At 57.9% G+C, this 23,313-nt stretch overlaps 2 protein-coding genes across 2 annotated transcripts in view; both read right to left on the bottom strand.

Moving 5' to 3' along the window:
- Positions 1 to 3,380: 3,380 nt before the first annotated feature.
- Positions 3,381 to 23,029, bottom strand: LOC144733401 (zinc-regulated GTPase metalloprotein activator 1-like). The gene is made up of 2 exons (XM_078615313.1): positions 22,897 to 23,029; positions 3,381 to 3,576 (listed from the first exon to the last, which is right to left on the bottom strand). The coding sequence occupies exons 1-2, from the start codon at positions 22,983 to 22,985 to the stop codon at positions 3,381 to 3,383; spliced, it is 285 nt and encodes a 94-aa protein (XP_078471439.1). The 5' UTR covers positions 22,986 to 23,029.
- A 43-nt stretch (positions 23,030 to 23,072) lies between these two features.
- Positions 23,073 to 23,313, bottom strand: part of PLK3 (polo like kinase 3) — a 19,005-nt gene continuing 18,764 nt past the window's right edge. The window contains exon 10 of the mRNA XM_078615312.1: positions 23,073 to 23,086. Coding sequence (XP_078471438.1) covers positions 23,073 to 23,086 — 14 coding nt within the window. The remainder of the gene's footprint in view (positions 23,087 to 23,313) is intronic.

Genomic DNA, 23,313 nt, shown 5'->3' with positions numbered 1-23,313 from the left:
AGACAGACGGAAGATGTGCGTGAGAGAAACATAATTTCGGCTTTCTGCGTGAGATCGCGTAAATATAAATGCGTCTTGAAACCCGCCACCGCCCGACACGGCCAATTAGTAAAAGGGGTTCGTCGCGTGAACAGAACTTGGCCAATTAGTTTATAGGCACAGCACGCGCCTCGGTGCGTGGGAGAGTAAAGTCCACAAGGTTCACAAATCCAGCACGACGATCCGCCCAGCCCTCCGTGTTAAACTGTGCGGCGGGAGGAGATGTTGGCGAGATGGGAAAATGTGGAGAGAGAGATGGGAGATGGGAGATTGGAGATGGGAGATGTTTGACAGAGAAATGTGGGATGGTGGGAGAGGCGACCTTCGCCTTGCGCTGCGAGCGGAGGGACTCGGGGGGGGTGAGTGCGTCTCTCCGCACTGGCCCATTAGGCCGAGTCAATGACAATGGATTGGACCGAGGCAGCCGAACGCTACTCCTCCGCTAATTGACGAAGAGACCCCTTTAATTACCCCCGGCTCGCTAATGAATTCGGGGGGGGGGGGGGGGGGAGTTCCCGAACCCCCCCCCCGCCGCCACCACCCCCCTCGCCCCCCCCCCCTCCCTTGGGCCCTGGCGAGCCGCTCCTCAAGTGGAAGGTCGCAAGTTCAAATCCGGATCGGGATTATTATCGTCGTCGTCGTCACAGATGGGCTCACGAGTGATGACGTCACATTTACCCCCCCCTGACCCCCCCATCTATTTAAGACCAGAACAGGAGGGAGGATTTCTCCACAACTCTGGCAGTCGCCTGATGAAGCTGCTTGTTGTTGTTAATTAATTAGTCTCCAACGACACACAACCGGTCGGTGCTGGACTACTAGCGGATTGGCCACGTTCTGTTCACGTGACAAACCTCACCAATGGGCTGTGTCGGGTGGCGGCAGGTTTAACGACACATTTATATTTACGCGTGCTAAGCCAAAAAACTACCTCTATTGTGTCGCCGTCATCATCACGACCACCACGTCCCCACGATCAACATAAAACTATAACCGAAAGCCCCACTGAGCTACGTAGCCCTTTTGCGGAAGCGACCAGACCATTACAAATGACAGCTCAATGAAGCGGCTTATCCGATGGACATTTATAGCAGCAGCCGAATGCTCTTAAACGCGTGACGTTGATTCCAAACGTGGAGGCAAAAACCCGAGGACCTGGGGAAAAATCCACGCGACCGCGGGGAGAGAGCGAGAGACACGCAAGTGGGCGTCAAGGTCGGGATCGAACCCACGACCTCCTGTACACCAGGCGGGGAAGTTAACATCTCCTAGCCACCATGGCACCCATCATCATGACCACCACCACCACCTCCTCCACGACTTTGTCAGATCGCCCGGTTCGGGAGCGCACTGCCCTAACCGCCTCGCCACCGCCTCTGAACTTGATTTGGCACACGCGCACGGACAAAAAGACAAAGATCCCCCGGGTAGCCTTCACAGACTGTTGGGGCAAGTGCCGTAATGGTGAGTAGCAAGCTATGAAGACCGGCACGGCGCACTGAGGGTGTGGCCAGCACCACGCCCGGCCGCCTTTGTCTCCCCAATGCTGATATTCACACACTGCACCGGGTACTCAGGCTGAGTTGAGCTAGGGGAGCGGGAATAAAACCCGGATGGCCGGGTTAATAACGCAGTGCACTAACCACTGTGCCACCACTACCCACACAAAGATAAATATCCCCTTATAGCCTTAACAGACTGTTGGGGCAAGGGCTGTTAGCGAGCACCTAGTGGCGATGTTTACACACCGCACCAGGTAGTCATTTGAGGCTGAGTCGACCTAGGCGAGGCCCAGAACCGGTTAAAAATAATCGTCACTGGTGTTGGCCGTGAGCGGGAATCGAACTCGCGTCGCCGGGTTCGTAGCGCAGCGTAGCGCTAACCGCTGCACCACCGCTCCCCAGACACACACACACAGACACACTCGCACAGGGGCAGGACTGCTCACCTGGGGAATTCCTCCCCAGGTGAGCGGCAGCAAGGGTTCATTGTTCTCACTCACTCCACTTAATCACGGAGAATATGTACGTAACAAAATGACGAAGCAAACGCTTGCCCTCTCTCGATACACACATATATATAAATAGGATAACTTTGTACACATCCTGTCAGCCGCACGGCCTTCTGGGAGTGATTTTTTTTGTTCCCCCGAGCAGCATTGGTTCGACGAAAGCAACGACTCAGGAACCGTTTCGGTTTTGACATTCAGTGCCTCATCAGCGCAGAAGTCAGACTCGCCTGAGGAGAAGTGAAACTCACAGAGGGACAAGGGGGGGAAGTGAAACTCACCGGGGTACAAGGGGAGGAAGTGAAACTCACCGGGGGACAAGGGGAGGAAGTGAAACTCACCGGGTACAAGGGGAGGAAGTGAAACTCACCGGGGGACAAGGGGAGGAAGTGAAACTCACCGGGTACAAGGGGAGGAAGTGAAACTCACCGGGTACAAGGGGAGGAAGTGAAACTCACCGGGTACAAGGGGAGGAAGTGAAACTCACCGGGTACAAGGGGAGGAAGTGAAACTCACCGGGTACAAGGGGAGGAAGTGAAACTCACCGGGGGACAAGGGGAGGAAGTGAAACTCACCGGGGGACAAGGGGAGGAAGTGAAACTCACCGGGTACAAGGGGAGGAAGTGAAACTCACCGGGTACAAGGGGAGGAAGTGAAACTCACCGGGGGACAAGGGGAGGAAGTGAAACTCACCGGGTACAAGGGGAGGAAGTGAAACTCACCGGGGGACAAGGGGAGGAAGTGAAACTCACCGGGTACAAGGGGAGGAAGTGAAACTCACCGGGGGACAAAGGGAGGAAGTGAAACTCACCGGGGGACAAGGGGAGGAAGTGAAACTCACCGGGTACAAGGGGAGGAAGTGAAACTCACCGGGGGACAAGGGGAGGAAGTGAAACTCACCGGGTACAAGGGGAGGAAGTGAAACTCACCGGGTACAAGGGGAGGAAGTGAAACTCACCGGATACAAGGGGAGGAAGTGAAACTCACCGGGTACAAGGGGAGGAAGTGAAACTCACCGGGTACAAGGGGAGGAAGTGAAACTCACCGGGGGACAAGGGGAGGAAGTGAAACTCACCGGGTACAAGGGGAGGAAGTGAAACTCACCGGGTACAAGGGGAGGAAGTGAAACTCACCGGGTACAAGGGGAGGAAGTGAAACTCACCGGGTACAAGGGGAGGAAGTGAAACTCACCGGGGGACAAGGGGAGGAAGTGAAACTCACCGGGTACAAGGGGAGGAAGTGAAACTCACCGGGTACAAGGGGAGGAAGTGAAACTCACCGGGTACAAGGGGAGGAAGTGAAACTCACCGGGTACAAGGGGAGGAAGTGAAACTCACTGGGGGACGAGGGGGGGGGGGAAGTGAAACTCACTGGGGGACGAGGGGGGGGGGAAGTGAAACTCAGCGGGGGACAAGGGGAAGAGGAAGTGAAACTCACCCGGGTCGGCAAGCCCCGTTGTCTCCAGCAGGATGTAGTCAAACTTTCCTTTCTTCTTCATGAGATTCTCGATGGCTTTGATGCCGTTGTCCCTGCACAACGGTGTGGGGGGGGCGACAGGGAGGGGAGACCGGGGGAAACGGCGGTGGGGTAAGCAGATTTAACATCATCAACAATCATTATCGTAACTTATCAATTTTAAATTTCGATTTAAAGCTTTCGTGACTGCAGAGAAGGGAAATAATAAAATAATAAAAATAAAACATAATAAAATAATTCTCACGACGTTTCGGCCACAACGCAAGCAGCCGTCCTCAGGTGAAGAACAGGTCTGTCGAGAAGACAGAGTCTGAATGAAACCCCCCCCACCTCCTGAGCGCTATTCCACAAGTAGATGACTAATCCCATATCTGCATTTCCCATAAATATGCTAAAAGAGGAATTTAGCATATTTATGGGAAATGCAGATATGGGATTAGTCATTACTTGTGGAATGCGTAGGAGGTGGGCGGGGGGTTTCAAAGTCATAATATACCCGTGCGTTATGCAGGATTAGCAGCATCAATTTTATACGCAGGCTGTCACGTCCGATACGGCGTGTTCTCGTATAACGCGGTAGTAGTTGCGTTCCTAAAGAACCGGCGTTCGAATAATATATAACGTAGGGGAAAGGCACAGCCCGCGATAACGCGTGAGATGCGCACGCAGGCTGAACAAAGACCGGGGCACGTGGGTAATGTCTAGAAGCATCCAGCAGCATCCCAATGCCTCGTGCGATGACGCTACGCCGAGGGTTGCCGTCGCGAACGCCTATTCCTACTCGCGCTGCGACGTAGTCCCGTTCACTCCATCGCGTTGCATGTCCACTTCGCGTGCACGTTATAACAAGAGGTGTGCTCCAAGACACACCCGTCGCGTTGCATGTCCACTTCGCGTTATGAACACAACACGCGGCGTTACAGAACAGACTGCAAACGACGTAAACATCGTCAACAGATCAATTGGGGCACGCTCGCCCCGTCACGTGACAACTCCAGTTCGTTGGCTCTGTGGCGCTGGGTGGTGGCGGGTTATCGATGATATAAAGAAAATGGCATTATACCAAAATTAACCGATTATTAATCATTATTATCGCCGCCGCGATGGCAAGATGTTAACTACCTCGCCTGGGATACAGGCAGTCGTGGGTTCGATCCCGCCTGCTCTATATTTGGAGTTTGCGTGTCTGTCTCTCCACGTGGTCGGTGGATTTTTCTCCGGGTCCTCCGGTTTTCCCTCCACATTTAGGATCAACGTCGTCACGCGATTAAGAGCATTTGGCTGCTGTACATTTCCACATGGGGATAAGCCACTTCGTTGGCCTATCATTTGTGAGCAGGTGGCTTCTGAAAAAGAGCTATAGAGCTGAGTGGGCCTTATATGGTAACATAAAAAACGTTAGTTTTTTTTGTAAGTATTATAAATACTCGGGAAAACCTCAGCAAGTAATTACCCCAGACTCTTTTTCAGGAGGACCCTGCCAGGAAGGATTCTGGCAGTAAGAGCAGCAGCAGCAGCGGCAGCGGCGCCGACGATGTTGCTGCCAGGTCTAACCGAGTAACTTTGTGGGTAGTTTTTGGTTATCAGCGTTTGCGAAAAAAATATTTGACGCCGATATCCAACCAAGTCACGTCGTACCCTTCAGATCAACCCGTCGCTGTTCGTTTTGTTACGCGGAAAGTCCCGTGCACCCAGCTACCCAGCTATGTTTCGCAAGGGAGATCCATGGTTCATCAGCACATAACTAGAATATCATTTTCTTCTTGGTTCTTTCGGTAAAGTCACGTAGAAGGGAAGTAATAAAATAATACAAATTAAACATAATAAAATAATTCTCACGACGTTTTGGCCACAACGCAAGCAGCCGTCCTCAGGTGAAGAACAGGTCTGTCGGGAAGACAGCGTCTGAATGAAACACCACCAGGCTTGGAGCGTATATTTAAGCTGGGTTGGAGAGGGAAGAGCGCCTTGACAAAATAATTTGCATATCAAGAGGAATTTAGCATATTTATGGGAAATGCAGATGTCACGAAAGCTTTAAATCGAAATTTAGAATATCATTGCTATTATAATGACTACGTTCGTTTTTTTATCCATAATTCCGGATTGCTTTGATGTTGTCTGCTGGCCGAGTCACACTTCAAAAAGCGCTTCTTAGCTCGACGTGTTTACACGCAGTGGGAAATACACTCTGATCCTGAACCTCTGGCCAACGATGATCAGAGTGATCCACATGGAGGAACGGGCGGCACGAAACATTGTCGACCTTAACAGAACCAGCGACAGGCGCATCGCGCCGCCGACGGCGGCAAGGACGAGGTCGGAGAGGAGACGCTCGCAGTGCGAGGCGATCGCACCGACGACGAAGACAACCACCACGGGAACGCGAAGAGTCACGGAGCCACGCGGGGGGGGGGGGGCGGCATCGTGAGCGGCGGTGCCCGCGACCGCAAGCCGGAGTCCAACTCAGGGACGCGGGCGGACTCGATCCACCCCACCGCCCCCAACCACAAAACTGTTGTCAACAACAACAACAACACCACCACCGCCGTTCGCCACCAAGTGGCGGTGACGATGGCTCGGCGCTTGTGCCAGGCTGGGTGCACTCGAAGCCCCGCCGACGGGCAGCTGGCACGGACTAAGGTGCCATGTCTTTAACGCACGCACGCATCAGCGCACGCACGTACATGCGCGCACAGGCACGCGCCAGCGCGCACACACGCACACGTACGTGCACACGGAAACGTGTGCGTGGCGCACGTACGTGTGCGTGTGTGTGCACGAGCGCGTGCGAACACACACACACACGCACGCACGTGCGCGCTTCCCCCCCGCACGCGCGCACTTAGCGGGGAGAGTGTGTGTTTGCGGGACAGGAGGAAAAAATGATTGTGAGAGCTCGCGAGAGGCAGGGTTCAGTGCGCCGCGATTATTGGATTTGTAAGACGCTCGCGGCGCGCGAGGCCCGGGGAGACGAGGAGACACACACTCAGCGCTCTGCCGTGCGAGTGGGGTGGGGAGGGGGGGTGGGGGGTGGGGAGGGGGGGTGGGAGGGGAGGAGGGGAGGGTGGGAGGTGGGAGGGGATGAGACACACACTCAGCGCTCTGCCGTGCGCGCGGGGTGGGGGAGGGGGAGGTGGGGGGAGGGAGGGAGAGGAAGAAGAATAGATGCTTGAATGTAAGGATGGAAGGAGAGCGAGGGAGGGAGGGAGCGAGTGAAGGGAATGAGAGAGATGCACAGGGAGGGAGGGCGGGAGGAAGAGATGCAGGGGTGTATGTACAGGTACGTCGAACCTCTTTCGGAATGACGGCAAACTAAAAACAAAAAGCAGTTTTCACAGAATGAGGTTGTCCATCGAGCTGCTGCTGCTGCTGGTGGTGGTGGTGGTGCTGGTGGTGGTGGTGGTGCTGGTAGTGGTGGTGGTGGTGCTGGTAGTGGTGGTGGTGGTGCTGGTAGTGGTGGTGGTGGTGCTGGTGGTGGTGGTGCTGGTAGTGGTGGTGGTGGTGCTGGTAGTGGTGGTGGTGGTGCTGGTAGTGGTGGTGGTGGTGCTGGTGGTGGTGGTGGTGCTGCTGGTGATTTAAAATCGCAGCGTAGCTCCACAGCGCCTTCCCAACATCGCAAGGGGAGGAACGTTCCCGACGGCCGCAGAGGCGCATCCGAAAGCGCCGCGCGATGCGCTGACCGGCGTGTTTGTTCGATGGCCGAGCCAGGGGAGTGAGAGGCAGGGAGCTGAGATGCTCAAGATGCGAGTGTGAAAGGAGAGAGGGAAGGGAGAGAGAGAGAGAGAGCAGTGGGCACTGGAGGAGGCCGTGTGCTCGGTGGCAGGAGACGGGGAGCTCTGCGTGGAGGCATGGGCTACCCGTCAGAGGCCGTAGGGGACTGCGAGAAGGTCTGCGTGCAGATGCAGCACTTGTCGTAGTAAGTAAAACATTTTTAATATTACATATGGAGTAGGGGGAGAGGGGGTAGAGAGAAGGGGGGGTAGAGAGAGAGGGGGGGGTAGAGGGGGGGGTAGAGGGGGGGGTAGAGAGAGTGGGGGGGTAGAGAGAGGGGGGGGTAGAGAGAGGGGGGGGTAGAAAGAGAGGGGGGGGGTAAGAAGGAGAGCAGAGCGTGAAATCTTTCATTTAAACAGGGGGGGGGGGAGGGCACATAAAGCAAAGCATTGGGGGAAAAAACTAAATGATGAACGAAGCAAAGTGTCGACCACACCGAGCATCTTATTGATTCCTCTGATCGTAAAAAACAAAGAGAGAGAGAGAGAATAGGCATCGAGAGAGGAAAGCAGAAGGGGACGGTGGGGACGGTGGGGAAGGTGGGGAAGGCGGGGACGGTGGGGACGGTGGGGACGGTGGGGTGGTGGGGACGGTGGGGACGGTGGGACGATGGGGACGATGGGACGGTGGAGACGGTGGGGGTGGTGGGGGTGGTGGGGACGGTGGGGATGGTGGGGGTGGTGGGGACGGTGGGGGTGGTGGGGACGGTGAGGACGGTGGGGACGGTGAGGACGGTGGGGACGGTGGGGGTGGTGGGGACGGTGAGGACGGTGGGGAGGGTGGGGACGGTGGGGACGGTGGGGGTGGTGGGGACGGTGGGGACGGTGGGGGTGGTGGGGACGGTGAGGACGGTGGGGGTGGTGGGGACGGTGGGGATGGATGCAAGGGAGTTCAGATTGAGGGGTGGCGGTGGTGCGAGTGATGGAATCGAGGCACGCGGCGAGAGGGATGCAAGCTTGGAGTGGAGGCGGAGATGGGCAGGAGGGAAGGAATTGGGAGCAGGGGAGAGCGTGGGAGAGGGGGTGGGGGGTGTGAAGGGGGGGGGGGTGTGAAGGGGGGGAGGAGGGGGGTGGGGGGGGTGCCGTGTCGGTGATGGTGTCACAGCCTCGTGACCGCGACCGAATGTGGAGTCAGAGACAATTCGAATCTGGGCCTCTCACAGAACGACAGATAAACACACACACATCTATACACACATACACACATCTATACACACACACATACACACACACAGACATACACATCTATACACACATACACACATCTATACACACACACATACACACACACAGACATACACATCTATACACACATACACACATCTATACACACACACATACACACACATAGACATACACATACATACACATCTATACACACACAAAGATAAAGATCCCCCGTATAGCCTACAGACTGTAGGGGCAAGTGCTGTTAGCGAGCGCCTATGAAGGCCGGAACGGTACGCGAGGGGGTGGGTGGCCAGCACCACGCCCGACCGCCTTTGTCTCCCCAGTGGCGATGTTTACACACCGCACCAGGTACTCATTTAAGGCTGAGTCGACCTAGGGGAGGCTCAGGACCGGTTCAGATAATCGTCACTGGTGTTAGCCGTGAGAGGGAATCGAACTCGGGTCGCCAGGTTCATAGCGCAGCGCGCTAACCACTACACTACCGCTCCCCACACCCACACACATCTATACACACACATTGAATTACACATATTTGGGGAGCGGTGGTGTAGTGGTTAGCGCGCTGCGCCACGAACCTGGTGACCCGAGTTCGATTCCCGCTCACGGACAACACCGGCGACAATTATCTGAATCGGTCCTGAGCCTCTCCCCTAGGTCGACTCAGCCTCAAATTAGTACCTGGCGCGGTGTGTAAACATCGCCACTGGGGAGACAAAGGCGGCCGGGCGTGGTGCTGGCCACCCACCCCCTCGTGTGCCGGCGTGCCGGCCTTCAAAGGTGCTCGCTGACAGCACTTGCCCCAACGGTCTGTTAAGGCTACACGGGGGATCTTTGTCTATCTACAAACACACACACATTGAATTAGACAAACACACACACACGAACACACACACACGAACACACACACACACACGAACACACACACACAAACACACACACACAAACACACACACACAAACACACACACACAAACACACACACACACACAAACACACACACACAAACACACACACACACAAACAAACACACACACACACACACAAACACACACACACAAACACACACACACAAACACACGGTGCATTCACGACACAAGCCGGTGTGAGCCTCAACAGACTGCTGTTGGCAAGTGCTGTCAAGCAAGCACCTGTGAAGGCCGACACGGCGCAACGGGGGGCACACATTGGTGCTTGATCATTTACACACGCGGCGACCAGCTACGCGTTTAAGGCTGAGTCGACCTAGGGGATGCCCAGAGCCGATTCATCCGGCGCCGTTGGACGCGTCTCCGTGTCCGTAGTGCGTCGCCGGCTCCACGCTCAATCCGCTGCCGGATGAAAGCCTCCGCCCCAACGGGGCACAACGCGATGAATCCTCGCGCACCGGGCGGGCCGGAGATTCCACGGCTCCGTCTCCGCGGAGGTAGCCGGGGTTCAGCCGCCCTGCCCGCACGCACCCAGCACGGCGGCCCGGGCTGAGTGGCGGGGGGGTGGCGGGAGGGTGTGGGGGGGGGGTGTGTGCCAAGCGCTGTAATTGACAGTCGTGGACGCAGTGCTAATGCAGTGAGTCAATTAGAGCGAGCGAGCGAGCGAGTAAGAGAGAGTGGGAGAGAGAGGGGGGAGAGGGGGGGGGGAGACCCCGCCGCGATTGGGCGCTCGCCGCACACAGAGAAGGTAACACGGAGTCGCCACTGACGACGTGACGCGGGCAATTCCCTTGAGGGATTAGGCCAGGGAGTACAATACCCATTATTGAGATTCAGAACGGACGAAGAGGTGGGAGGGGTTGTGTGTGTGCGCGCGTGCATATGCGCGTGTGTGTATAGGCATCTCGCCAGACCTCCCCTAGGTCGACTCGGCCTCAAATAAGCACCTGGTGCGACGTGGAGCTGTCCCCCCCCCCCCCCCCTCGTGTGCCGTGTCGACCTTCATAGGCATCGCTGCTCACTAACAGCACTTACGGGGGGGGGGGGGGTAGTAGTTGGCGCATTGCGTTTCAAACCCGGCGGCCCGAGTTCAATTCCCGGCCAAGGGAGTCAAGTTGGGTGTTAGCCGCCTCGCCATATCGTATGACTGTCCACCTGCTCACCTACTCACCTACTACTCACCTACTACTCACCTGCCCTCCTGCTCACCTGCCCACCTACTCACCTACTCACTCACCTGCTCACCTGCTCACCTGCCCCACCTGCCCACCTGCTCACCTGCCCACCTGCTCACCTGCCCACCTGCTCACCTGCCCACCTGCCCACCTGCCCACCTGCTCCACTGCCCACCTGCCCACCTGCCCACCTGCTCACCTGCCCACCTGCTCACCTGCCCACCTGCTCACCTGCCCACCTGTTCACCTGCCCACCTGCCCACCTGCTCACCTGCCCGCCTGCCCACCTGCTCGCCTGCTCACCTACTCGCCTGCTCACCTACTCGCCTGCTCACCTGCCCACCTGCTCACCTGCCCACCTACTCGCCTGCTCATCTGCCCACCTGCTCACCTACTCGCCTGCTCACCTGCCCACCTGCTCACCTGCTCACCTGCTCACCTGCCCACCTACTCGCCTGCTCATCTGCCCACCTGCTCACCTACTCGCCTGCTCACCTGCCCACCTGCTCACCTGCTCACCTGCTCATCTGCCCACCTGCTCACCTACTCGCCTGCTTACCTGCCCCACCTGCTCGCCTACTCGCCTGCTCACCTGCCCACCTGCTCACCTGCTCACCTGCCCACCTGCTCACCCTGCTCGCCTACCTCGCCTGCTCACCTGCCCACCTGCTCACCTGCTCGCCTACTCGCCTGCTCACCTGCCCACCTGCTCACCTGCCCACCTGCTCACCTGCTCACCTGCCCACCTGCTCACCTGCTCAACTGCCCACCTGCTCACCTGCTCGCCTACTCGCCTGCTCACCTGCCCACCCTGCTCACCTGCTCACCTGCCCACCTGCTCACCTACTCACCTGCCCACCTGCTCACCTGCCCACCTACTCACCTGCCCACCTGCTCACCTGCTCACCTACGAATCTGCTCACCTGCTCACCTGCCCACCTGCTCACCTGCTCACCTGCTCACCTGCCCACCTGCTCACCTGCTCACCTGCTCACCTGCCCACCTACTCACCTACTCACCTGCTCACCTGCCCACCTGCTCACCCTGCTCACCTACTCACCTGCTCACCTGCTCACCTACTCACCTGCTCACCTACTCACCTGCTCACCTGCCCCACCTGCCCACCTACTCACCTGTTCACCTACTCACCTGCTCACCTGCCCACCTGCCCACCTACTCACCTACTCACCTGCTCACCTGCTCACCTGCCCACCTACTCACCTGCCCACCTACTCACCTGCCCACCTACTCACCTGATCACCTGGCCACCTGCACCTTTATCACCGTGATTATCTTAGCAACTCGTTTACCCAGGAGAGGCTAACCGAGTCTCATGACGCGCCTTCAGGAGGGTCCTGCAAAGCTATCGCAGTAGAGGGGAGGGGGGGGGGGCGATGATGTTGCTACGAGCGATCCTAATTGAGTAATTTGCGGGAAATTGTTCTGCATTGGAATGTTCGGCTGTGAGCAGTGGCGCTACCCGTTGCGTCACCGCTCCCCATACATAAAGATCCCCCCTATAGCCTTTACAGACTGTTGAGGCAAGTGCTGTTAGCGTACACCTATAAAGGCCTGCACGGCAATGCTTACTACACACCGCACAAGGTACTCATTTGAGGCTGTGTCGACCCAGGGGAGGCCCAGAAGCGGTTCAGATAATCGTCACCGGTGTTGGCCGCGAGCGGGGAATCAAACTCGGGTCGCCGGCTCCGTAGCGAGACGTGCTCACCCGCTACGCTACCGCTACCCACAGTACACGTGCACGCACACCCCTGGCACACGCACGCACGCACGCACACCCCCGGCACACGCACGCACGCACACCCCCCGGCACACGCACGCACGCACACCCCCGGCACACGCACGCACGCACACCCCCGGCACACGCACGCACGCACACCCCCGGCACACGCACGCACGCACACCCCCCGGCACACGCACGCACGCACACCCCCGGCACACGCACGCACGCACACCCCCGGCACACGCACGCACGCAGAGATCACTCGCGACTGATGAACAAACACGCTCAGCATTTGCAACGGAGCGGACCTTGGGGGCCACCACAACATTCAACATTACGATAACCCCCCCCCTCACCACCACCCCCCCCACCACCCCCCCTCACCCACCCCCCCCCCCCCCAATCCTGAAGCGGCGAAATTTCATCAGCAGCGGTAGTCGGTTGACGGATGTGAGTAGCCCATCCTCCTAGGCCGGTCCACGGGCATAAATCATCACAAACACACAGCAGCCATCGCGATTGTATTGCCACGAGCGGGACGGGGGGGGGGGGGGGAAGGGGGGGGGGGGCACGGCGGCACACCCCCACCCCCCCCCCCCCCCGCAAAAGGCGGAAGGAAAAAAAAGAGAGAGGTGCAGCCCTTCAAGTGCCACGCTCGCTCCGCAAGAGAGCCGCCCCCCCCCCCACCGCACCACACCGCCCTCCTCTCCCACCAGAACGTCGGGATCAGCGAAAGACGTCGGCCCCAACGGTCGCAACCCCACGCCGACCTCGGAAGCGGGTTGGGCAAACGCCGCGGCACCAACGCCGCGGGGGCCACGTGGTGCCCCCGCGGCGTTGGCGTGTTCCGCCGCGGTGCTCGAGCGCGACAGAGGAGGAGGCAAGGGGGGGGGGGGGGGTCCACGCGTTACTCGGCATCCACGGGGGGAATTCAACGCTCCCCCCCCCCAGCAGCGAACACCAAGTGAACACCAAGTGAACACCAAGTGAACACCAAGTGAACTCCACCACGGCTGGGACGGTGAACCCCTCCGCGGTGGCACCGGGTTCCCACTCCACGATCGGCGGGCACTGCGGTGGCCACCAGCGGGGGGGGGGGAGACAAAGGTGGCGGTGGTGGTGCTGGGGGAGGGAGGGATTAAACTGCTGCGTCTGGGGAGTGAATCGATCCGGCGACCTGTGGATTGCCAGTCCGTCGGCACGCTGCTCACCGTTACGCCGTTGCGGTAGCTTCTTGGTGCTCCCTACATCACACCCAGCCAGCCACACACCCACCCACCCAGCCAGTCACCCACCCACCCAGCCAGTCACCCACCCACCCAGCCAGACACCCACCCACCCAGCCACGAACCCACCCAGCCAGACACCCACCCAACCACCCACCCAGCCACCCACCCACCCACCCAGCCACCCAGCCAGCCACCCACCCAGCCAGCCACCCAGTCACCCACCCACCCAGCCACCCACCCAGCCAGCCACCCACCCACTCAGCCACCCACCCAGCCAGCCACACACCCACCCAGCCACCCAACCACCCAACCCGCCACCCACCCACCCAGCCCGCCACCCACCCACCCAGCCCGCCACCCACCCACCCAGCCCGCCACCCACCCACCCAGCCACCCACCCAGCCAGCCAGCCAACCACCCACCCAACCACCAAGCCACCCACCCAGCCAGCCACCCAGTCACCCACCCACCCAGCCACCCACCCAGCCAGCCACCCAGCCAGCCACCCACTCAGCCACCCACCCAGCCAGCCACCCACCCAGCCAGCCACCCAGTCACCCACCCACCCAGCCACCCACCCAGCCAGCCACCGACCCAGCCAGCCACCCACCCAGCCAGCCACCCAGTCACCCACCCACCCAGCCACCCACCCAGCCAGCCAGCCACCCACTCACTCAGCCACCCACCCAGCCAGCCACACACCCACCCAGCCACCCAACCACCCAATCCGCCACCCACCCACCCAGCCCGCCACCCACCCACCCAGCCACCCACCCAGCCAGCCAGCCAACCACCCACCCAACCACCCAGCCACCCACCCACCCAACCACCCAGCCACCCACCCAGCCAGCCACCCAGTCACCCACCCACCCAGCCACCCACCCAGCCAGCCACCCAGCCAGCCACCCAGCCACCCACCCACTCAGCCACCCACCCACCCAGCCAGCCACACACCCACCCAGCCACCCAACCACCCAAGCATCCAGCCACGAACCCAGCCAGCCACCCACTCACCCAGCCACCCACTCACCCAGCCACCCACCCACCCAGCCAGCCACCCACCCCACCCAGCCAGCCACCCACCCAGCCAGCCACCCACCCAGCCAGCCACCCTCCCACCCAGCCAGTCACCCACCCAGCCACCCACCCACCCAGCCACCCACCCAGCCACCCACCCACCCAGCCACCCACCCACCCAGCCACCCACCCACCCAGCCACCCACCCACCCAGCCACCCACCCACCCAGCCACCCACCCACCCAGCCAGTCACCCACCCAGCCACCCACCCACCCAGCCACCCTTTTGAGTGTTACCAACACAACGTCTAAGTTGCTTACCCTATCCTCCCGCCTCCTCCGCGCCGCCCACACGCGTCCCACCCATCCCACGACCTCCTCTTCCCCATCACACCCTCTGCTGTATTTGGACCACGTTCTCGACCAAGCCTACAAGTTGCTTCCCGCGGCCTCCTCCATCCTTCACGCGTGGGTCCCCACCCCACCCCCACACTACCGCAGCCTCCTCCTCCTGATTAACACAAATAACAAGAGCCTGGCGCATGCATCAACGACACCGCCCTGAGCGGGATAAATCCACGGTGCCCGGTGGGAGGGGAGAGGAGGGGAGGGGGGGGCGATGGGAGACGCAGATCGGCAACCGCGGCGCACCACGGCGCAACGCACCACAACCCACCACAACCCACCACAACCCACCACAACTCACCACAACCCACCACAACCCACCACAACCCACCAAAACGCACCACAACCCAACTAAACGCACCACAACCCACCACAACTCACCACAACCCACCACAACCCAACGCAACGCACAACAACCCACCACAACCCAACGCAACGCACAACAACCCACCAAAACACACCACAACCCACCACAACTCACCAAAACGCACCACAACCCAACTAAACGCACCACAACCCACCACAACCCACCACAACTCACCACAACCCACCACAACCCACCACAACCCACCAAAACACACCACAACCCACCACAACCCACCACAACCCACCACAACCCACCAAAACCCACCACAACCCACCACAACCCAACGAAACGCACCACAACCCACCACAACCCAACGAAACGCAGCGCAACCCATTGCAATGCACCGCAACTCACCAAAACGCACCGCAGCGCACCGTGCGGCCCCTGTGGTGCTAATGGGCGGTCTGACAACGCTTCCCCGTGAGCCGAGTGGAATTTGTCGCGCGGACAGCCGACTCATCGGTCGACACTGGGATTGGTAAAAGTGTAAGCGGTAAACCGAGACCAGTAACCTTTGACTCAACCGTAACCGGTGAGAGGTCACCGGTCACGTTGGATCCGCTCGATGACGCCCCGGGCAGCGCGGGCGAGCGGGGGGGGGGGGGCAGCTAGTGGGGGGTGGAGTTGGGGGGGGAGGGGGGGTGGACAGTTGTGGGGGGGTGGCAACTGGGGGGGGGGGGGGGTGGGGTGGGGGGTAGATTTACTAAACTCTCGTTGCAGCAGCAGCAGCTGCCGCGCCGGGAGGTTGAGCGGCACGGGGTGGACCTCGGCATTGCGAGTGGAGCGGAGGGGCTCTGTGGCAACGCCGCCGGGTGCCGCCGCTTCTCGGCGAGGAGAGCTGAAGGCCAGGGAATGCCGCCGTGTACGTCACCGGCCTTCGTTCCTTCACGCGGTTGAACGGTCACAAACACGCCGGTCTAACGGCGGCGGCGGCGACAGCCCGAGTTGGCGATTGGTGGCGGTCTACTTCAAACCTCCAAGTTGCTTAGCCACCACGCACAGGGTCCACACATCCACCGCCCACCGCCACCTGATTACAGGCGGGAGGGAGGAGAGCGGGGGGGGGGGGGCGGTGGTGGGGGCGATGGGGGGGGGGGGCCAGCGAGCTTTGTAATAAAATGAGAGAAGAGAATTTAAACAAAAGATCTCGGACCGAACATTAAAAAAAATAATCATCGCACCAACAGAAATAGGAAAGTGGCCGGGAGACGTGGGAATCAATCAAGACGGCGACGACGACGACGACGACGACGACGACAACGAGGACGAGGAGGAGGAGGAGGGCACTCTGAATGGGGAACACACAGAGAGTTGAAATTCCAAACATACATTAAGTGGCGGCATTTTGTGTGGCGGCCGCAGATCGTAAATCACGCGGCGCGGCGGGAGGGGGGGATGTAAACGGTGCGGTCCCGGTGTGTGGTGGAGTGGGGGGGGGGCATCTCAAGACAATTTTAAATTGAAATTATTGAAATCAGCGGCGGCGGTGGTGGTGCCCCCCCCCCAGCACCCCCCGGCACCCCCCAACCCCCCAGCCCCCCCTAAAAAAAGGCAAATTCAGCCCCCCCCAGTGTCTCGCCGGCTCGTCCATGTCACGCGCACCAGCGCCGCCGTCCGTCTTCGCGTCTGTAATTTCTTTCCAAGTCACAGTTCGTCTGCGTGTGTCTCTGTGCTTGTGTCCGCGTCGGCGGTGGTGGTGGGCGGGGGGGCACGGTGGAGGCGTGGGCGGGGGGAGGCTACAATTGTAGTTTCACTTGTTGTGACCAATGATCCCGACGCTCACGGCCCGTCATCCGCAGGCAGAGTTGGTGGATCGCGCAAAGAATCGCCGCGCACGCCGGCGCGGCGGGGAGGTGCTCCCGATGCGCCGGGTGGCGCACGCTCGTCGCCCGTCACGCCGTGGAGCGGAATCTTATCCGCTACTGGATGAACGCCTTCCTCCGGCCGAGCCGGCGTGTGTCCCTCGCCGCCGTCACGCGCGAGTGATGCCAATTCCGTGGCTCCGTCTCTCTGTCGTCCGCGGTGGGACGTCGCCCTGCGGCCGCATTTTTCCTCTTCTTCAGGCCCGACGCTCCGTCGCTTCGCCGCCAGGCCTGGACCGTCGGCCACCGTCCCTGCGGGCCTGCGGAGCGTCCGGCCTCACGGGCCCCGCACCCCCCCCCCAACCCCCAACCTAAAGGTCGCCGCTCATTACACGTAAAGTTCTCGCCACAAAAAAAGAACCGCGACACACCTCGCTGATCTCTGTCAAGGAGCGTAAGCCGTCATCACGCGACCTGCCCCCGTCATCCTCGCTGCGGCAGCTTTTGGCGAGCCGTCGAACAAAGACGTTGGCCGCATCCCGCGCGCTCTCTGCGGCCGTCTGGAACGCTCTGTCCTTCCGATGTCAGGAAGCGACTGGAGCTGTGCAAGTTTAAATCGTCGAGATTGATAACGGATTTCTTTAGAACTGCTTGTTGCGTTTCGTTTGTTGCCTTTCCCCGCACGTGCACCGTCAATTGGCACATACGCACAACAAGTTCAACACACACACAACAAGTTCAACACACACGCAACCAGTTCAACACACACGCAACAAGTTCAACACACACGCAACAAGTTCAACACACACGCAACAAGTTCAACACACACGCAACAAGTTCAACACACACGCAACAAGTTCAACACACACGCAACAAGTTCAACACACACGCAACAAGTTCAACACACACGCAACCAGTTCAACACACACGCAACCAGTTCAACACACACGCAACAAGTTCAACACACACGCAACAAGTTCAACACACACGCAACAAGTTCAACACACACGCAACAAGTTCAACACACACACACAACAAGTTCAACACACACACACAACAAGTTCAACACACACACACAACAAGTTCAACACACACACACAACAAGTTCAACACACACACAAGTTCAACACACACACACAAGTTCAACACACACACACAAGTTCAACACACACACACAAGTTCAACACACACACACACACAAGTTAAACACACACACACAACAAGTTCAACACACACACAACAAGTTCAACACACACACAACAAGTTCAACATACACACAAGTTCAACACACACACAACAATTTCAACGTACACACAACACGTTCAACACACACACAACACGTTCAACACACACACAATAAGTTCAACACACACACAACAAGTTCAACACACACACACAACAAGTTCAACACACACACAACAAGTCCAACGTACACACAACACGTTCAACACACACACAACACGTTCAACACACACACAACAAGTTCAACACACACACAACAAGTTCAACACACACACACAACAAGTTCAACACACACACACAACAAGTTCAACACACACACAACAAGTTCACACACACACACAACAAGTTCAACATACACACAAGTTCAACACACACACAACAAGTTCAACGTACACACAACAAGTTCAACACACACACAACAAGTTCAACACACACGCAACAAGTTCAACACACACGCAACAAGTTCAACACACACACAAGTTCAACACACACACAACAAGTTCAACACACACACAACAAGTTCAACACACACACAACAAGTTCAACACACACGCAACAAGTTCAACACACACACAACAAGTTCAACACACACACAACAAGTTCAACACACACGCAACAAGTTCAACACACACACAACACGTTCAACACACACACAACAAGTTCAACACACACACAACAAGTTCAACACACACACACAACAAGTTCAACACACACACACAACAAGTTCAACACACACACAACAAGTTCAACACACACACAACAAGTTCAACATACACACAAGTTCAACACACACACAACAAGTTCAACGTACACACAACAAGTTCAACACACACACAACAAGTTCAACACACACGCAACAAGTTCAACACACACGCAACAAGTTCAACACACACACAACAAGTTCAACACACACACAACAAGTTCAACACACACACAACAAGTTCAACACACACACAACAAGTTCAACACACACGCAACAAGTTCAACACACACACAACAAGTTCAACACACACACAACAAGTTCAACACACACGCAACAAGTTCAACACACACACAACACGTTCAACACACACACAACAAGTTCAACACACACACAACAAGTTCAACACACACACAACAAGTTCAACACACACACACAACAAGTTCAACACACACACACACAACAAGTTCAACACACACACAACAAGTTCAACACACACACAACAAGTTCAACACACACACAACAAGTTCAACACACACGCAACAAGTTCAACACACACACACAACAAGTTCAACACACACACAACAAGTTCAACACACACACAACAAGTTCAACACACACACAACAAGTTCAACACACACACAACAAGTTCAACACACACACAACAAGTTCAACACACACACAACAAGTTCAACACACACACACACAAGTTCAACACACACACAACAAGTTCAACACACACACAACAAGTTCAACACACACACACAACAAGTTCAACACACACACAACAAGTTCAACACACACACAACAAGTTCAACACACACACAACAAGTTCAACACACACACAACAAGTTCAACACACACACACACAAGTTCAACACACACACACACAAGTTGCTCGCGTTCTCCCACCCACATGACCCATCTCTCTCCTGACGTCAGCGTTCGGATGACCGCTTACGGAGAAGTAAACCAATTTCAAACCAACTAAAAATGCGGAAAGCCTCTTCGGTCTCTCTATGCGTCCATCTGTAAGGTGGCGTCGCGATGGAGCTCTCGTACAGATCAACTAAAACTTTTTTTTTATTTTACACGGTAAGGCCCCACTGAGCTACGGAGCTATTGATATCTCAGCGAAGTGGCTCATCGCTTGGACACTTATAGCAGCCAAACGAGACCCATAGACTCACACAAAGACCTATAGACTCACACAGAGACCCATAGACTCACACAGAGACCCATATACCTCACATAGAGACCACAGACTCACAAATAGACCCATAGACTCACATAGAGACCCACAGACTCACACAGAGACCCACAGACTCACACAGAGACCCACAGACTCACACAAAGACCCATAGACTCACACAGAGACCCATATACTCACACAGAGACCCATAGACTCACATAGAGACCACAGACTCACAAATAGACCCATAGACTCACACAGAGACCCACAGACTCACACAGAGACCCACAGACTCACACAGAGACCCACAGACTCACACAGAGACCCACAGACATGCACAAGACCGAGACGAGGTCAATCTGGGTGCTCAAGTGCAGCGAGGTGATCGTCTCAGCCCAGTCACCAATGACCACACACACACACAAACACACACACACACAAACACACACACAAACACACACACACACACAAACAAACCCCATCGATACAGTGGGTGCTGCGCGAAAATGTGGGCTCAAGTCGCAGCTCTTGCCGACACTGTGAAAGTGTCGGCTCGTCTGCCGCCGTCTGTGGCAAGGCGCGTGGAGATATCCGCCCCCTGGCGTTTAGAGAGACGAAATGGCAGGAATAGATACCGCTGCAAGCCACGTGTGCCGCTCCAGACCACGTGTGCCGCTCCAAGCCACGTGTGCCTCTCCGCGCGCGCATGGACTCGAGACGCACGTGGCAAGAGAAACCCGCAGAACAACGCACCGGACGGAATATCGACGCACAGAAAAAATCAAAACCAAACCCCGTTGTTGACTTCAGTGCCTCTGAGCTCAGTGGGGGAGGTCACTCCTCCTTCTCTTGTGCTGCCCCCACTGTCTAAAACTCATTTCCGTCGAGGCTCTGGACCTTCCTGTTATCGTTTGCCTAAGATCCGACTGCCTCTCGAACGTAAAAAAAAAAAAACCCTTGACGTTCAGCGTCTCACCAGCTCGCCAGACGTCCGTGTACGCACCGCGTGCATTGAACTTCTTCCGCAGCGTGCGTGGCCAAGCGTGCTAACCGGAGGCGCGAGGACCACTGCCCGTCGGAGGTGACATGCGGGACCAGCCCGACGGGAACGGGACGTCAGGAGATCTTTAACGACAGGCGTGAGTGGAGCGGACGGTGCGCGGTCGTGGCATCGTCTTCATCGTCACGGTTTCACCGCAACGAGCCCGCAGCATTATCCAGGGGCGGCCCGCCGGGCGGGGTTCCAACCGCGAACATCGAGGGACGAGCGTGACTCACCGCCCCCCCCCCCCCCGTCCAATCACGACCACGCCGACGAATCGACGAGCCGCGTCGATGTAGCGCGGTGTAGTGGGGGGAAGGGGGGAGAAGTTGGGAGGGGAGGTGGAGGAAGGGGGGGGGGCAGGCTGGGGGGCTAACATCATTACCGCTCCCACATTCACGTCGCCGCCTGACCCACCCAGGCCGATCAATCATCGCGGATGTCCCATCGTCGCGCGCGCGCTCCGTTATTACCGTCCCCGTGCAAAAAGTTTTTTCACTTCTCCCCCCTCGCCCCCACCCCCCCCTCTCTCCTCCCCGCAACACCCGCCTCCACCTTCCTTCCATCCCGCCGTTTAATATTAAAACCCGCGGAGGCTCCGTCATTTGCATTGAAAACAAATTGCCCGGGGTCAGCCGACGTCTAATTCCGGCCCGCGGCCACCGCCGCCGCCGCCGCCGCTCCGTGACAGACTGGCTCCGTAAGCGTGCCCGATTCTCCGAGATCTTAACCAATGAAATTGCGGATCGGGTTGATAAATATCGCTTTTTTTCTTCCCGTCCCGGGGGGTACGAGGCCTCTCGCCGTTTTTTTTTCTCTTAATGGGATTGTTTTTTTTTGCTCCACACTTTGGACCAATTTACGCGGCGAGTCAAAGCCGCGTCCCGCCAGTCGGCGTCGGCTCTTCGTCGATCTGGGGGGGGAACTCCGCCGGCAATCGGCGCCGGAATAAAAGGAGACCGAAGGCGCGACCTCCGGGCCCGGCGAACCGAAGTCAACGTCGTGGCGCGGCGAGCCTCAAAGTGCACCTAGCCTGGCACGAGCGTTGTCGCCACTTAGATACGGGAGAGACGGACACCCACAGACGCGCACTCTTAACACAAAAACAAAGATACCCCCGTGTAGCCTTAACAGACTGTTGGGGCAAGTGCTGTTAGCGAGCACCTACCAAGGCCGGAACGGCACGCGAGGGGGGTGGGTGGTCAGCACCACGCCCGGCCGCCTTTGTCTCCCAAGTGGCGACGTTTACATACACCGCACCAGGAAGTAAGTTGAGGCTGAGTCGACCTAGGGGAGGCCCCGGCCCGATTCAGATAATCTTTACCGGTGTTGGCCGTGAGCGGCTCGCCGGGTTGGTAGCGCAGCGGCGCTGACCGGCACACCGCCGCTCCCCAGCGACACACACACGCACGCACGCACGGCGACACGTGCAGTGGTACGCGCACGCACACACGCACACACGCACGCACGCACACACGCACGCACGCACGCACACACGCACGCACACGCACGCACGCACACACGCACACACACACGCACGCACACGCACGCACGCACACACGCACGTACTTGACGGAGCAGCAGAGGCAGCCGTTGCGGAGTTCCAGCCACTCCTCGTACAGCTCTCCGGCCTGGCCCACGGCGAGGGCCTTCTCCATCGCGCTGCCTGTCCGCCCACCACCACACACACACACATGCACAGAGATCCCCCGTGTAGCCTTAAAAGACTGTTGGGGCAAGTGCTGTTAGCGAGCATCACCTTGGCCGGCCGGCACGGCACACGAACGCGGTGGGTGGCCAGCAGTACGCGATGTTTACACACCGCGCCAGGTACTCATTTGAGGCTGAGTCGACCTGGTGGAGGCCCAGAACCGGTTCAGATAATCGCCACTGAAAGGTGACCGGGAATCGAACTCGGGTCGCCAGGTTCGTAGCGCAGCGCGCGAACCGCTACACCACCGTACGCGCACACACACGTGTGTCGAT

Source organism: Lampetra planeri, chromosome 46 (assembly GCF_965212315.1).
Source record: "Lampetra planeri chromosome 46, kcLamPlan1.2.h2, whole genome shotgun sequence".
Lineage (NCBI taxonomy): Eukaryota > Metazoa > Chordata > Hyperoartia > Petromyzontiformes > Petromyzontidae > Lampetra > Lampetra planeri.
The sequence above is the reverse complement of the archived record's forward strand: the minus strand, read 5'-3'. Positions and strand labels throughout refer to the sequence as shown.